General features: G+C 49.5%; 2 protein-coding genes across 11 annotated transcripts in view; both read right to left on the bottom strand.

The window, feature by feature from the left end:
- The window catches only part of NUP210L (nucleoporin 210 like), a 45824-nt gene extending 43294 nt beyond the window's left edge, over positions 1-2530 (bottom strand). Inside the window, exon 1 of the mRNA XM_084824259.1 lies at positions 1020-2530. Coding sequence (XP_084680385.1) covers positions 1020-1390 — 371 coding nt within the window. The 5' untranslated portion in view covers positions 1391-2530. The remainder of the gene's footprint in view (positions 1-1019) is intronic.
- A 142-nt stretch (positions 2531-2672) lies between these two features.
- The window catches only part of TPM3 (tropomyosin 3), a 72232-nt gene continuing 59216 nt past the window's right edge, over positions 2673-15688 (bottom strand). For 4 of the 10 annotated variants that reach the window (XM_084824261.1, XM_084824260.1, XM_084824269.1 and 1 more), the window contains exon 9: positions 2686-4149. In XM_084824261.1, coding sequence (XP_084680387.1) covers positions 4067-4149 — 83 coding nt within the window. In that variant the 3' untranslated portion in view covers positions 2686-4066. The other 6 variants (XM_084824267.1, XM_084824268.1, XM_084824270.1 and 3 more) reach the window with 3 other exon arrangements.

Below are 15688 nucleotides of genomic sequence, written 5' to 3'. Positions count from 1 at the left end.
GGCTCTTTGGAGAAAGGTCTGCTGTGCTCAACCACTGCAGGCTTTTAAGAAGGCCTTGTAAAATGATTATTTTACTCTGGCCTCCTTCTGATATGATTACTGTAGTTGCTGTTTTTGTTGTGGCTTTGTTGTTTTTATTTGTTTTTATTGTACTGGTTGTATGTGTTTTATTGTTGTACACTGCCTCTGGAGAGCTTCTGTCCTGAAAGGAGGCCAAGAAATATTTTGATAATGATGATGATGACAGCAGAGGCAAACATATAATTATTATTATTATTAACAATAAGCCATCACATATTATTTGTCCCCAGCATCTGACTTGGCTGTTCCATTTAGCCACTGATAGATTTGAGTAGCTGTCTAGCAACTGTTATGCTTCCTTAGAAAGGTCAGCCCCATACTTTGAGAAGCATTATCCTACAGAGAGCAGAGAATTCCTCCCTGCCTAAACGTAGGATTGCTGTTCTTTCTTATAACTGTTCACCTATGCCTCAAATGCTGCAGGTCAGGCAGAAATACAAGAAGTGAACTACACACACACACACACTGCATGGGGATGGGGAAGATTCACCTGTTGAATTCCTGCCTTCCCCTGGAAGCCAATTATGATGAGAGTTGAAGTCCACCATCTAAGCACGTTCCCCACCCTAACTATAAATGTGCTCAGGAGCAAGCACGTTGAGCTCTATGGCACATACTTCCAAGTAACCACGTTGGATATACAGAGTTACGCCATTAACTTTGCAGAAACTTGCTGTGACTAGATTTGTGTGCGTGTTTTTAAAAGATGTATTTTTAAAATGTTGGTTGGTTGTTTAGCTTAGATTTCATTTGTTTGTTGGCAGCCTTGAAAACACGAAAACACACACACACACGTTTTTTTAAGGCAAGACGTTTTGCCCCGCCCCACCGTGACGTCCCCGTCCCCGCTCAGGCGCCCATTCACGTTTTCCAACTAAGCCCCGCCCCTATCCACGCCCTCCACATACGTCACTCTCCCGCAAAGGCCCCTCCCTCACCAGGAGTAGCAACCGCCCTCAGCGCCCAGCACGAAGGGGACACGCTTGTCGCGGCTGAAGGGCAGCAACACCTTCGGCACGTTCAGCTTGTAGGCGACGGCCGGTCCCGCCAGAAGCACCAAGGCGCAGAGGAGAACAGCCGGTGTCGTCGGAGCGACCCGGCCCAGCCGGGAGACGGCTGCCATCCTCGAAGAGAGGCGCGCTGCCGCGGCACAAAATGGCGGCGGAATGCGGGCTCGCTTTCCCTCCTCTTCGCCTCGCGCGTGCCGCCGTGCTGCGCGTGCGTGGCGGCTCGGGGCTGTTTGCTTTAGCGCGTTGGCCCTTCTGTGCAAACGCGCGCATTTCCCCTGCAAATTCGTCACCTGGCGCATGCGCGCTCGCTCGCTCCCGCGCCTCTAGAATCAGTGCGCGCATGCTCCGGCTGCTGTTCTTCGCCAGGACGTACCGGAGCCGTAGGGCGAAGACAGCGAGCTTGGCTTCGCGCATGCGCAGAACGTTTGCGGTCGGGATGGCATCGGTTCGAATCCAGTGTGGCGCGAAGTTCCGACGTTGGGCTAGCCGCGCAGGGAGAACCATCGCGCTGTTTGCAAAGCTGCCCTACATCCATGCCCTTGCATTCGATTGAATGAAGGCTTGCAACCTCTGCTCTCTTCATAAAGCCACTGAGGGTGCAACCTAATGCAAAAACTCCCAGCATTCTTCAGCCAGCCATGCAGAGCTGGGCTTAACACCAGACTGCTCCCTCCTCCTCCCGTAATAGTACGGAGGAAAGTACAAATTTAAGGTTGCTTTTGCCTAGGCCAATACTTCCCATAGGATGGTTGAACCTTGTGTATTCAACTGTACCTGCTAGCTTTAAGCACATCCAGTTAATGTGTGTTTACATGTGGGTGCCTATTACAATTCACAAGAGTCCTAATAGAGCGAGAGGGGAGCGGGATAATAAGACATTAGCTGAATGCTACCTGGCCTATTTGAAAAGGTGAGACAGCGACACACACACAAACTGGATGCCATTTTTACTCCTCCCCTCCCAGAACCGTCTCCTACAGTGACTGTGCCACCGGAACATTACAGAACAATTGGAAAGCCTGTACCTAACCATGTTTTTTCCCTCTTGTATCTAAAATAAAGGCTTACAATTAAATGAAGCATGAACCATCTCAGCATAGAATCTGTACATGAGGGGTAATAAAAAGCTCTCAGCTACAATGTTGGTACATACATGTGTGTGTGCACACATATAGATGTATATTATATATGCATGTTACACACACACCACACAATTCCCTCTTTCCCGTGTTCAAATGTGAGTGCTGTTGCATACGTAGCCAAAACGCTATGCTTGCACAAGAGGGAGAAGTTCGTTGAAAAATATTTAAGAAATGCTAAGGGATGGGGGAACCCCAAACACAGCGCATTGAGGGTTGAGTGCAGTGGAGGCTCAGTGGGGTGGTGGATCCACTCCACGTTTCAGTCAGAACCAATCAGAACCAAGAAGGAGCTATCCGTGGTGCTTCCCCCGAGTGTGCTCAGCGACCACAGAATGCAGACTGTTGGGGCGGGGGCGGGGGACCACAGAAAGAAAGCCAGAATGAAGCATCCCGAGGACATGGAACAGATACAGGCAACACAACCGAGCTATTTTACAGGTCTCACATGTACATTGTATAACAATTTAATGGGGTTTGAGCCCTCATAAATTAAAAAAGGACAACAAGAGGACCAATGGAGGGAATGCTTCTGTTTATTATTAAAAAAAAGACAATAAAAGACAAAAGGGTTTTAGTATCAAAACACTTGATATGATTTCCTCATTTCTCCACACCGGCCCCTAAAAGCCACTGTGGCATATGCACTTCCTCCGAGGCCCAGCAGGCTTTACACAGAGGCGGGGCGGGGGGAGCACACACCTTGGCAGCTCAAGTCTCAGAATAGCAGAAAGCATCACGGTGGCTGGGATCCAGTTTGTTTAAGACAGTACAATAGGCTCCTGCCTAAAAACAGAGAGGGAAAACCCCTCACATCCAGAACAGGCCAGTAACAAAAGCCCCCCCTCTCTTCACAAGCGCCCACACACAGAAGCTACAAAAGCTTTACCAAGCACAAAGCAAGCGAAGCCCAGCCGGGGAGCGATTTCATGGTTATAGTGGAACAGAATGGGTAGCCACCAGTTCTTAGTAACCAGGTGTGAAAACTTAAGTGGGCAGGGAGCAGACAGAGAGCCGCCTACGTGCTCAAGGAGAACAGTTAAATGTGTTGAGAAAATGGATCACGTTTAAAACCTGATATATTTTTAACAATTGTTTCCCCAACCAGAAATAGCTGTAAAAACCACAAAAGAGGATGAGTTTTAAGATCACACCTTTTCCTTTTTGGCAAAGAAACAATCTCATCCCCCTGCTGGAAGCAAGACTGAGGCCCCAAAAGTTGAAGAGGGACTACTTTGTGCGGAGGTGGGCTCCCCCCAGCAGATTCCCTGGGGATTTTCGTTCAGTCAGCCTAGGCTAGGACATTTATGACCATTCCACAGACCGTGGGGTACACAGAAGTGGCGTGAACCAAAGAGTGTGCACGGGACAGAAGGAGAGCAGGGTTAAATTGCAAACCTTAAAAGCTTACAGCTTGAGTCTTGGCATTCATGCAATGTTCAGAAGGACCATTACCAGAAGGAAAAAAAGAGACCACACACTACCCCACAATTACTACAAAGAAGTGTACACCTTAGACGCACTCTCCCCAAAACAGCATTGTGCTGTGTGCAGGTTTTCTCCCTTAATGGTGCTGCTGGTGACTTGGCCCAGTCTGATGGCCTGTAATCTGGGGCGGGCGGGCGGGGGGGGGGATTGGCAGAGACTTTTGGTTAAGTTGGCAACAAAAGTTGGAATGTTAACCTTTGACCTTTCTCCCCCTTTCCAGGGTTAGAGGTCAAATTTTCTTTTTTTCCCTTTTCTTTAAAGACAGAGCAGGCCCCAGCAGAAAGTTGCTCCTCAAGTGGCTACAAAGGCAGCGGGGCTGGCTGGCCGGCTAGCCGTAGAGAGGGCCTTCTACATGTCGTTCAGGTCAAGCAGGGTCTGGTCCAACATCCGTTGCGTGCAGAGATGCTCCTCTTTGGTGCACTTCAGTTTATCTGGAAGGAAGAGAGCGGAGGCAGTCAATCCAAATCCAAAGGCCTGGCTAAGGTGGGCCACCCACCCTCGGCTCAGCACACCCTCCCCAAAAGGTGCACTCCTGGGCGATGCAGTGCTTCCGCAGCAGCGCAGCCACAACAAAGCTTCGATGTGCAAGGGTGTAGGTTGTGCCTCCCAGGCCAGAACACGAGTGCTCCCACCCTCAAGTTACACAATGGGCACCCTTGGTGGCTATCAGTCCTGCCCCACAACAGCCAGACCCATGTATCCTGCATGCTCTAAAAAGGTGACATTCCATCACCACGACACCAGATGATTCAAAGTCTGCACCAAGAAAACCTTCGTCCTACAACCTGTCCAAGTTACTCAAATGGCCTCACTTCTTGTTTCTGATTTTTTTTCTTTCGCTTTAGGAGGTTATGGAGAAGGGCAAGGAATGATATTGGACTCTGAAGGCCTGAAATTCTAGGCATGTTAAGCCACAGCCAAATGCACACTTACCTAGGAGTAAGCTCCACAGAACACAGTAGGACTTACTTCCAAGTAAAAGTGCATAGGAACTGTCTGCACATTAGTCACCCTGTCAGGCGTCCGAGATGACAGGCATGGCCAGCACACGTTCAAGTGTATCACAGCAGCATTAAGGACTAGACACCTGGATGGCTGTTTTTTAAATTTACTTAAAGCCAAGATACTTAGGAAACTTGATTCTAAACCCAATGACACATTCTGTGTATTTTCTGTTCTGATCTAAATGTACCTTATCTCTTCACTTCAGGGGGAAGCGCTTTTCATGCCACATATTAAAACACATGTGTGTGCACGCGCACACACATACACACACACACACCAGCCTGTAACTCCAACCAAGCTCAAGCAAAGGCCTTGTCCCATGGAGGTTCCGGCTACTTCGGTTTCTGAAGGGCTTCTCAGCTTTGCAATAAAAAGGCAGCTCAGCGTGTGAGCCCAGAACATGCAGAGACACAAAGTCCAATGCCCCGAGCTTTCAAAATAGCCACCTCACCCATTTGAGTAGGTGCATGGATGCTCTGCAGACGTCCCACCTACCCAAAGGGTGGGGATCGTCAAAGGGAAGACAGGCACAGAGAAGGAAAGATCCATTTGGACCAGCCTTCCCCAACTTGGAGCCCTCCTGATGTGCTGGACTACAACCTCCACCACCTCCAACCAGCAACTCTTGGGGAAGGCTGATTTAGACACTGCTGAGAGCACCAATGGCAGGTGCTGCACCTTATCGTCCGGTGCGCCCAGATCATGAGTCACAGGCTGAAGCACAAAGCCGCTTATCACACACCGTCATCCGTGTGCTGAAGCATGCGTGGAGAGAGAGAAAGGAATCAAACAGGCAACATTTCACTTCGTGTCTCCGTTTCTGTTCCCACTGTTCTAAAGCTGGACGTGCACGGGGTGAAAAGCCAAAGCAGGGGACGGCTTCTTGGGCCAAGCCTGATTAGCCTCCAAGATGGCCGAGGCGGGAACAGGCTTCAACCGAGCGCTAAAGGGTTTTTGGTCAAAAAAGCAACGACACATGCTTCCTACACAGCCGACGGCATCCAATCGCTTCCAACTCATGTACACTGCTCCGATTGCTGCTTCTGTAGCGGCAGGGCAACCCCTCGGTCCGGATGACACGACTCCAGCTGTTGATACCTACCCAATCTCCTCCACAGGCCAAGTTCCCCTCCTCTGCCCGCCGGACAGCAACACAGGGTTATTTTTTTTGGGGGGGGAGGGGGGGAGATTACAAAGAATAGTACAGGTGGGAAAGGACACCTCAGGCACATACCAAGTGGGCCAGTAGTTTTATTGATACAAGGAACCATATATATATATATATATATATATATATATATATATTTTAAGTAACGAGTCAGCCAATCCATGCAACAAGAGCCTACAGAAAAAAGTAGTTGTCCAGGTACAGAAGATACAACTTAGAAGAGCTATCATAAAGGGGGTTGTACAGAAGCAGCTACAGCAGCTTGCCTAGTGGTTAGAGAAATCTAGACCCCCATTACCACCAAGAACGAAACAGCCATTGCTATCCCAGCCTTCTTTCTACAGGAGCAGGCCCCTTATAGGGACCTGCATCCATGTCTCTCCCCCCCCCCCCCGTTTTTTCCTTTACAAGTGCTAGTGCTCTATTGTACCAAGAACAGGCGGTGAATAAACTGGATGTCGTTTTTAAAAAGCTTAGAAAATAAGTACACGAGGAAGGACAAGCATCAAGTGCTCCAATTAAATGGCAGTCATTGCCCTAAAATCAGCCAGTCTTAAAAGAGAGAGTGCGCTCCGGATTCGGCCCGGGTCCGGCAGGCCACCCCCAGCACAGGATTGGCGGGTTTTAAACAGGATTAGCGGACCCCCGTTCTCAGTCACACAGATCATGCAGCGTTAACTTCAGCTCGTTAGCGAGCAGACGGTTTTTCTCAAGCTGGCTGTACAGACGCTCTGCAGCGGCAAGAAGAAAGAGGAAGAGGAGGAGATTAGGGGAGGAAAAATGAGAGAGAGAGAGAGAAAGAGAGAGAGAGAGAGAGAGAGAGAGGAGAAGAAGAAAAAAAGGGAAGGTTAGTTGAGTACCAAAGATGGGACTCCTCCCGCCTCAATTATGCATGCCAACCCAGCCGGTTTCAGACAAAAAAGGGCTTTTGAAGGAAGGGGCCGGAGCGAGCAGCTGGGCAGAATTGTAAAGAGTGGCATAAACCAGCAGGGAAGGGAGGAAGACCCTGCAAGTTTTAGAACAGTCAGAGAAGCAAAAGGTGGCCCCTGCTTACAAGATTAAGGCCTGTAGATTAGTCACCACATGCTGCCAAGGGGGACAGAAAGGGTTCCTTACCTCACCTCTACTGAACAGACATTAGGAGATGCCATGGGAGCGATGCCCTATTGTGGACCCAGCTCCACCACGTGGCCCGCCTGGGAACACACACTTCTGTGCTTATGCCTGCAGCATTTATCCGCCAAGCATAGAGATGGATCCCCATCAATGATACATGCATCAACGCAAAACATAGTGGGCAAGCTCCGCTCCCATGGAGAGCACAAAAAACGGAGACCTAGAGGCTGACACGTTCCTCCTTTTGAAGGGGTCCTTTCTCCGCCGGGAGAGTGCCAGGGCCCCCACAGCCTGGTTGGCAGGAAGCTGCCTTCAGTGCAAGACCACCAGTCCAGCTAGCCTAGTGCCGTTTACTTTGGCAGGAGCTTGCCAAGGGCGCAGTCAGAAATCTGTTCCCGGACCTGTACTGCTGAAGTGCCTGCCTGGAGTGCTGCTTCAGGTGACATTAGTCAAGGAGGAAAGTGATGGACAGGCAGGAGAACCACACAGCCGTCACTTCCTGTCCAGGTTTCAGAAACAGGAAGTGCTCGATGCACCAGAATCCAGTGGGAACACTCCACTGCTCCTGGGTCCAGGCAGGGCTTTTTGCAAACGAAGCGGCCTTATCAGAACATTGGCCTGTCTAGCCTGACAGCAGCAGCTCTCCGTGGTCTCAGGGGCAAGGCTTCGTTCCTTAGCACCTTTTTTCTTGCGGATACTGGGGGCCCCCTAGAAGCAAAACATGCACTTGACCACTCGGTTGTGGCCCCTCCTGGACTGCCCCCCAAACAGCGCTGTAGACGAGGTTGGAGTTCTCAGCCTTGACAACGACATCCTCCTGTGCTCATGCACTGGCCGATTGTGCCACAGGTTAGGCAGGGCTCCTCCAACCTTTTGAACTCAGTGAGCACCTTTGGAATTTTGAGTCGCGGGTGCTCTCCCAACCGGGCAGCTATTTCATAAAATGGCCACCACAGTGCTCCTGGCCAGTCACAAAACAGCCATTTCCCAAAGGGCAAAGTGGCGAGGCTGAAACAAAAGTAACGTCCCCAAGAACCTAACTACAAGACAGAGGTTGAGGGGCTGAGCGCCAAAACACGAAACCACTCTTTTGGACCCAAACACTGACACCGCTGGAGGGCAGCACTTTGCTCTGCAGCCAGTCAGCTTCCTACTATATATGTTAGTCCTTGCCCCGCCACAGCGAATGGATTTCCTCTGAACAGGCAGGGCCCATCACCTCACGTAGCTGTGCCAGATATCTCCAAGCTTTGACAAATCCCATTAGTGCTGGGAATGGCTGTAGCTCAGAGGATGTGCTTTGCCTGCAGAAGGTTCCAGGTTCAATCCCTGCCATCTCCAAGTAGCACTGGCAGGAAAGCCTCCCATCGAAAACCCTGGAGGCTCATTGCCAGTCAGTGCAGGCAACCTGGTGTCCTCCAGATGTTTCGGGCAACAACTCCCATAAGCCCCAGCCAGCCTCACCAATGGCTCAGAGATTGTGGGAGTTGTGGTGCCTTCCAAACGTTTCAGATTACATTGTCTATCCCTGCTGTAGATGGAACCAGGCTTGATGCAATGGTCCAACTCTGTATAAGACAGCTTGCACTGTGTGCATTTGCTTGAGTTGCACCACACTTTCTGTTTCAGGGATTCAAGCTCCAAGCGTTCGCCTTTTGTCAAGGGAATAAATATTGTGGGCAAAGAAACAACGGAGAGAGAGGGAGCTATGAAAATGTACGAACGCATTAACAGAACAAACGCCAGCAGCAGCCAACTCTGAAAGACAGACAGACAGACAGACAGAGGTCACGCCTCTGCAAGATGCTGCACATTGTCGGCAAGCGTCTCTGAATTCATGAAGGCTAGCAGCCCACGCAGGCTCTCAGGATCCAAGTTTCAAGCTAAATGTAAACATTCAGAGAGATTTGGGGGCAGGCTGGAGGTGCATAACACAACGTGTAGTACTTGTGGCTAACCTCAGACTGTGTATGGCTTATATAGCCTCTGACCCCACAGGAAGGCTCAAAGAAATGCCACCCGCCCAGATTACTATGAAATCCCCCCCCCCCCCGGCCCAGCTGTCAGGCCACAATCAACTTCAGAACCGCTCTAGTTAGCCCTCCATACCTCTCCCTACTTCCACCATCGCCTGGCTGCTGATATCCCAGCACTGGCCATCTTCTCTTGCACTGCTCGTCTTGATGTGCACATGGCAAAAAGCCTATAGATCTAGTGCTTTTGAGCCTTCAAAGTACTTCTCACACACAAACGATCTCGGTAATTCTTAGATCCACCCTATAAGATAGGCTGGTCTTAGCTCTATGCTGCTGATGGGGTGGAGAGGGAAGAAAGACAGGATGCCCGGATAGACAGACGTTTGTTCCAGTTAAATCCAAAGCAAATGTGTGGCTTAGTTTCAGCTAGAGCACTACTTTTCCGTCAAGATGGTCCTGGCTGCTAAGATGAACAGCACCCACACAGAACAGGAAGCACCGATTCATCACGGCAGGAAATGGACCACCCCACAAGTCTAAGCAATGATGGGCTTGACCCCAGTTACTGAAACGGCACCATTCTTCAAGGCACTGTTAATTCCACGTTTATCCCAGCCTTTCTCCAAAGAGCTGGAAACTTGTATCCCAACAACAGGCACTGAAAAGCATGTTACCTCTGATCCTGGAGGTAGCACATAGCCATCAGGACTAGTAGCCATTGATAGCTTTCTCCTCCCTGAATTTTTCCAATCCCCTTTTAAAGTCATCCAAATTAGTGGCCATTACTGCATCTTGCAGTAGCAAATTCCATTGCTTAACTCTGCGCTGTGTGAAGAAGTCCTTCCTTCGATCTGCCCTGAATTTCCTACCAATCAGCTTCACGGGATGACCCCACTGGATTCTATTATGAGAGGGGAAGAAAAATGTCTCGCTTTCCACTTGCTCCACACCATGCATAAGTTTATACACTTCTATCATGTCTGCCCTTACTTGTTTTTCAAAGCTACATAGCCCCAGGTGTTGTAACCTTTCCTCCTAGACATATTGCTTCAGCCCCTTGATCATTTTGGTTGCCCTTTTCTGCACCTTCCCCAGCTATACAATATCCTTTTTTGAGGTCCGGCCACAAAAATGGCACACAGAATTCCAAATGTGGTCACACCAAAGATTTGGTAGTTTATTTTCCATCCCTTCTCTAATGACCCCTAACAACCTGGCTGAATTAGACCAGAAGCCCACCTACTCCAGTATTCTGCTTCCTACAATATCCTGTATCCTTTCTACAATAGCCGAGGTTTTTTAGTATGGTGAACAGAACCGTACACAATATTCCAAGTGTGGATGCACCATAGATTTGTAGAAGGGTAGTAGGCTATTGGCGGTTTCGTTTTCAATTCCTTTTCTAAGGAATTTGCCTGTGTATTAAGATCTGCAGAAGAGGCCCTTTTGGAAGCACCATTACCCTCAGAGGTCCATTTCTCAGGCACATGCGAAAGGCCTTTCTCCTGTGCTGCCCCCAAACTATGAAATACACTCCCTCAAGAACTACAATTGGCCCCCACTCTCTTTGCCTTTACGAGGGATGCAAGGACACATCTTTTCCATTTAGCCTTTTAAAAATGTGTAGTTTTTAAGATGTTTTTACTTTTTCTAATGTTCTTGATTTCATTGTTGCAGCGTTTTATCGTTTTAAATTGTTGTACACCACCTTGATGGCTTTTTAGCAGAGAAGGCGATATATAAACGTTAAATAAATAAAATAATTATGCCCCACATAGAATTTGCCTTGTTTGTAGCAGCTGGATGCCGAGTCAACATTTGCATTGAGCTATCCTGGTTGCCAGGTCATGTCCATTGAAGGCCCTGCTTTTTAAAAAAAACAACTAATACAGACAACAAACATCAAGGGTGGAGTGCATGTGTCTGCTTCTCTTGTGGAGCATGGGACGTACAAAGCACGAACAGGCAAGTTGGGGAGGGTGCCGTGGAAAACTGCATTTAATCCGACAGTTCAGATGGAAGCGGCAACAGGAAGAGGTGGTTTGGGATCGGCCCAAAGCAGGATCACACTCCACGTTGCCCTGGGGCAGCAGGGCTGAAGGGAGGCCCACACTGGCCTCTGCCACCTCTTGGTCAGGGGACCAAGGGCTACTGGGAGGCATCGCTCCCTTGCTAGTGTTGGGTGAGAATTTTCCTTGGCTCGTTTTTGGATTGTAACTTAAACAACATTTGCACATTTCTTCATAAATGGGATAGAAATAACTTGAGGTTTTAAGAAGTCTGAATGCAGGAGAAAGTGAAGCTGGAACATTCATCCATCCAGGCAGAGGGATGTGAGAGCTTGGCTCTTAGAAGTCTGGGTTTGAATCTCAGCTCTGCAGTGCTGAATTTGAGTTGCCTCCTCTTCTTTTCTGATAAGCCCCTCATCTTTTTATCAGCTCTGGGGAGGGCAGTGGCAACATGGTCCTCTCCGTACTGGGAATAGCTGTACCTATTGAATTTGGCGAGTGCAGATGGGTGTGAGTTTTGCCTGGTTCATTTTAAGTAAGAACTTGCCTAAATACACACATTTCTTCATAAATGGGACAAAAAGAACTTAAAATTTAAAAAATGGAAGCAGAAGAAAGCAAAACACAGGAAGCTGCCTTACACTGGGTCCGCCCCTCGGTCCATCTAGCCCAGTATTGGCGACACTGACTGGCGGTAGCGGCTCCCCAGGGTTTCAGGCAAGATTCTTTCCTAGCCCTACCTGGAGATGCTGGGGGTGGAACCTGGAACCTTCTGCTTACGAAGCGTGGCCTCTATCACCTAATTATGGCCCTTCCCCTAAAAAGAAAGTAAGACTCCAGTCCTCATGGTTCCAAATAAGCCTGATTTAAATAGGAACCTGCCCTATACTGGATTAAATCCTTGATCCATCTAGCTGTCTATACTGATCAGCACTGGCTCTGCAGGGTTTCAAAGGGGGGGTCTTGTAGAGTGATCCATCTAGCCTAATTTGGCTAGTAACACTGACCGGTAGCAGCTCCCCAAGCTTTCAGGCAGTTTTTCCAGCCCTACCTGGGAGATGCCAAGGATCGAACCGGGAAACTTCTGCATGCAAAACATGGGCTTTACCGCTGAGCTACAGCCGCTCTCCCAATCCTCTTCCTCCCAGGAAGAACATGATGGCAGAGGGGAGATCAGCCTGGCCCCATCTGTCAGCCAGAGAAGGCGCAGCCCCAGGGAGCTTGCTTCGTCCCTCCCTGCCAGAAGCATCACTTGTCTCCAACTGCCAGTCACCTGGAGACTGCAGAGATGAAGGGAAGCGCTCCCATCAGCCTGGGGCCTACCCAGCGCTCCTGCGTTGAATGTGTGCATATTTAAAGGCGGGGGAGCCCCCCCTGTCCAGATCAGACAATCTTGTGGAGATTGCATAACTTTAAGAACTGGTCCCCAAATTTGTTTGCTTGTGGGCCTCTTCCCTCCCCATTCCTGTTTATTTGATTGTGAGCCTGAGGGCAGCAGCTGTCGTTCTCTTTGAAGATCTGTATAGCATTTCAAACATTTTAGGCTCTTTCAAAGAGGGGTCGATGTACAGTCAATACTGAGCAAATGCAGCCTAGGCCAAGAACAGCCACTGTGGACATCTTCCTTGCGCCCACCCAGGTGCCCTACCCCTCCCATGTTTATTTTTTTAAATAAAATAACACATTTTGAGAGGGAGTATGTGAATGGGCAGCAATCCAGAGTGAGAAAGGAAAGGAGACAGCAGGAAATGAGTTGGCTGGCTGAACTGGGGGGCGGTGGGGGGAGAGAAAGAAAAAAGAGTTTGCCTTCTGTAAAATAGGTTTCTGTTGGTGCTGAAAACTGGGCTCAGAAGTCGTATTATGTGTTGTGGCTCAGACTCCACCTCTGCCTTCTACTCAGTCTTTTGGAAAAGTTACTTGTCCTTTGTGACTAGCCACACCTCCCATGTCAGCCATTTTGTGCCAGTGCCCAGGACAGTTTCTCAAATTGCCAAATGTGCCCACAGACCCAAAAAGGGTGCCTACCCCTGATCTATGCTAAACAGGCAACCAGGGCTGTAAGATCCGAGTGCAGAGCCCTGCTACAAATTCCTTCCTGTAGTGAGATCAGGTATACCGTCTCCCCGGAGCACAGCGTTTTCAGTGGTGGCCTCCACCAACTGTGCAACACTCTCCCTCAGGAAGTAGGTAGGTTTCCTTTCAAAGGCAATTGAAAACACTTGCTGCATTGAGCCTTCGGGGACTAACGGAGATGCACGCCACTGGGGTGTCATTTTATATTTTTTCATCAGTTTACTGCTATTGTTTGTATTTCATACGGAGTGTTTTCATGTGAATTCCAACCCCCACTCCCACCCCCACCCCCACAATGAGTTAATCTAAGCCACCTTCAAAGAGGCAAACTATATGTAGCAGACACCATTTTTATAGCAGTGTATTACACGAGTTATGCATTGTGTGAATAATTTCCTTTTACTTCATTAATCCCCTCCCGTTCCCCCCCGCCCCCAGTTCTAAAATTGTGAAGGAAGAAAGGCTAGCCATGCAGTCTGTAGTTCAATGAACTTGTATCACACACACCTACCCCACTCAATTTCTCCTAGCTACATCTGGACAATGTCACCATGTAGACCAGCCTTTCCCCAACATGGTGCCCTCCGGAGGTGCTGGGACTACAACTCCCAGCCAGCATGGCCAATAGTCAGGAATGCTGGGAGTTGCAGGCCAAAACATCTCAAGGACACCAGGTTGGGGAAGAATGGTAGAGACAATACCCAAGCCATGTGCAGGTGCTGTTGGGCGTGTGTGTGTGTGTGTGTGTGTGTGAAATGTACTCTTTGCAAACCACATTCAGTGAATCTGGAGTAACTACCCAAAGTTGTCATTGTTGTGGGGAAGGAAAGAAGGAAATCAAACCAGGGCCACCGTTTAGTGCATGGTGTCTATATTACATTCTGCTGCCAGTTACACAAATCTGTTCACAAAAGCAACACAGTGCAACAGTCACCACAGCAGCCCCGCTCCAGGACACACTCTGATCCTAGCTGCACCCCCCCCACCCCCACTGAAAGCCGGCAAAGGGCAGGAGAGCCTCTAGTATCAGCCACGCAGACAAGAAAACCCAGCACCCTCCTGGAGCCACCCCGGCAGTCTGGCATGTTGGATGTCACAAAGACAGCTTTGTTTCAGAGTGTGTGGGGGGGGGATAATCTGACGGCTTGCAAGGTCACGCACGCCCCAGCACGCGGAGGATGCTTGTTCCTACCGATGCCCTCACGAGAGATGCATGTAGGGCAGCAAGATGCAGGAACTTCGGCCAACAGGAGCAAATGGAGGGGGGGGGAAGAGGGCGGAGATGGGATTCCCCCTCCCCTCCAAAAAATATAATCCCCCAGAAGCTGCAGGAAGAGCCACTAAGTGGAGCTTTGGAATCACAAGTTTTATCTGTATGCAAGAGAAGAAGAAACAAACACCAGTTGAAGGAATCCCGGTAGGTCTGTGATGAAGAAAGCAGCGTGAGGGGAGGAAGGGGAGAGGAGAGAAAAGAGAAACAGAGAGGGGAAGCTTTGCAAGGCACTGAAGGGACACATTCCGCGGTTAGGGGGGAAGTCAAAGGGTGAGCGAGTCGACAGTCAACTCCACAAACCAAACTAATGCAAGGCTGAAAAGCAGCTGGTTATATCAAGCCAAAACGGGGAGGTTGTTCGTTGTTGTTTTTAAAAGGTCCCACTCCAGCAGTTCCCCCCCATCTTGCAAACACTCCTGGTTATGGCCAAGCAGCTCTCCTGTAATGTGCACACAAAAACACGCACACGCACGCACATACACACACACACCCCTCTGTTAGGAACACACGCATGCACACACAAGAACCCGGAGGATGCCCATGAGGACAGTAGCTTAAGAAGAGAGAAGAACTGACGCTTCGCCCCCACTGTGGGCAGGCGCACCCCCACAGGCAACACAGAAAGCCGAACAAGATCAAAGGGTTGCCCATTCCTGTTCTAGATGATGGGAGGCCCTTTCCTGGCAAGTCATGTGAAATCATCAATGCCAATGTTATAAGGGCAGCGACTGATAACAGAAAATATTGAACATGAGATCGTTAATGGGGACTGCTGTACTGTATTTGTGCATCTGTTTTCCCCCCTGCCCTTTTCTTCTAGTTTTCTTTATATCCCTCACTCCAGATAAAGTGGTGTTGGCGTTCATGGTGAGAAAAACAGAAGAGGTCAAGGGCAACCAACCTGATGCAAAAAAGAGAAAGGGAGGGAGAAGGAGAGACGACAGTAGCTTTCCACAGACCCAAATTAGTTGGACTACAACTCTCATCAACGGCCATGCTGCCTGGGGGAGATGGGAGTTGTAGTCCAACCCACCTGAAGGTGCCCGGTCGAGGAAGGCTGGACTATAGAAACAAAATTAATGCAACTTGGCAACCAGAGCCCCAGTGGGTTTTAGGGTGTGGAGCCCTTCTTCCGGGGCCAGGTGGGGGGAACGATTTGTGGCCAGATGGAGCTACTTCAAAGAGGAACCGAGAGGCACTGCTGCGGATGCAGGGAAGGACCAGTCCCAATTCAAAAGAAAGGCATTCGGCAGTTCAGGTAGGCACGTGGGGGGGGACGGGGGGACAGCAGCAACAGCCAGAGCCCAGCCATGCCTTGAGGGGGGCTGCAGGCTCTCTTCTCGCCATCAG

The sequence above is a fragment of the Heloderma suspectum genome, chromosome 17, assembly GCF_057233095.1.
Source record: "Heloderma suspectum isolate Gila_16-S chromosome 17, 16-S_ref, whole genome shotgun sequence".
In the NCBI taxonomy this organism is placed as follows: domain Eukaryota; kingdom Metazoa; phylum Chordata; class Lepidosauria; order Squamata; family Helodermatidae; genus Heloderma; species Heloderma suspectum.
This window is presented reverse-complemented; position numbering and strand designations above follow the sequence as displayed.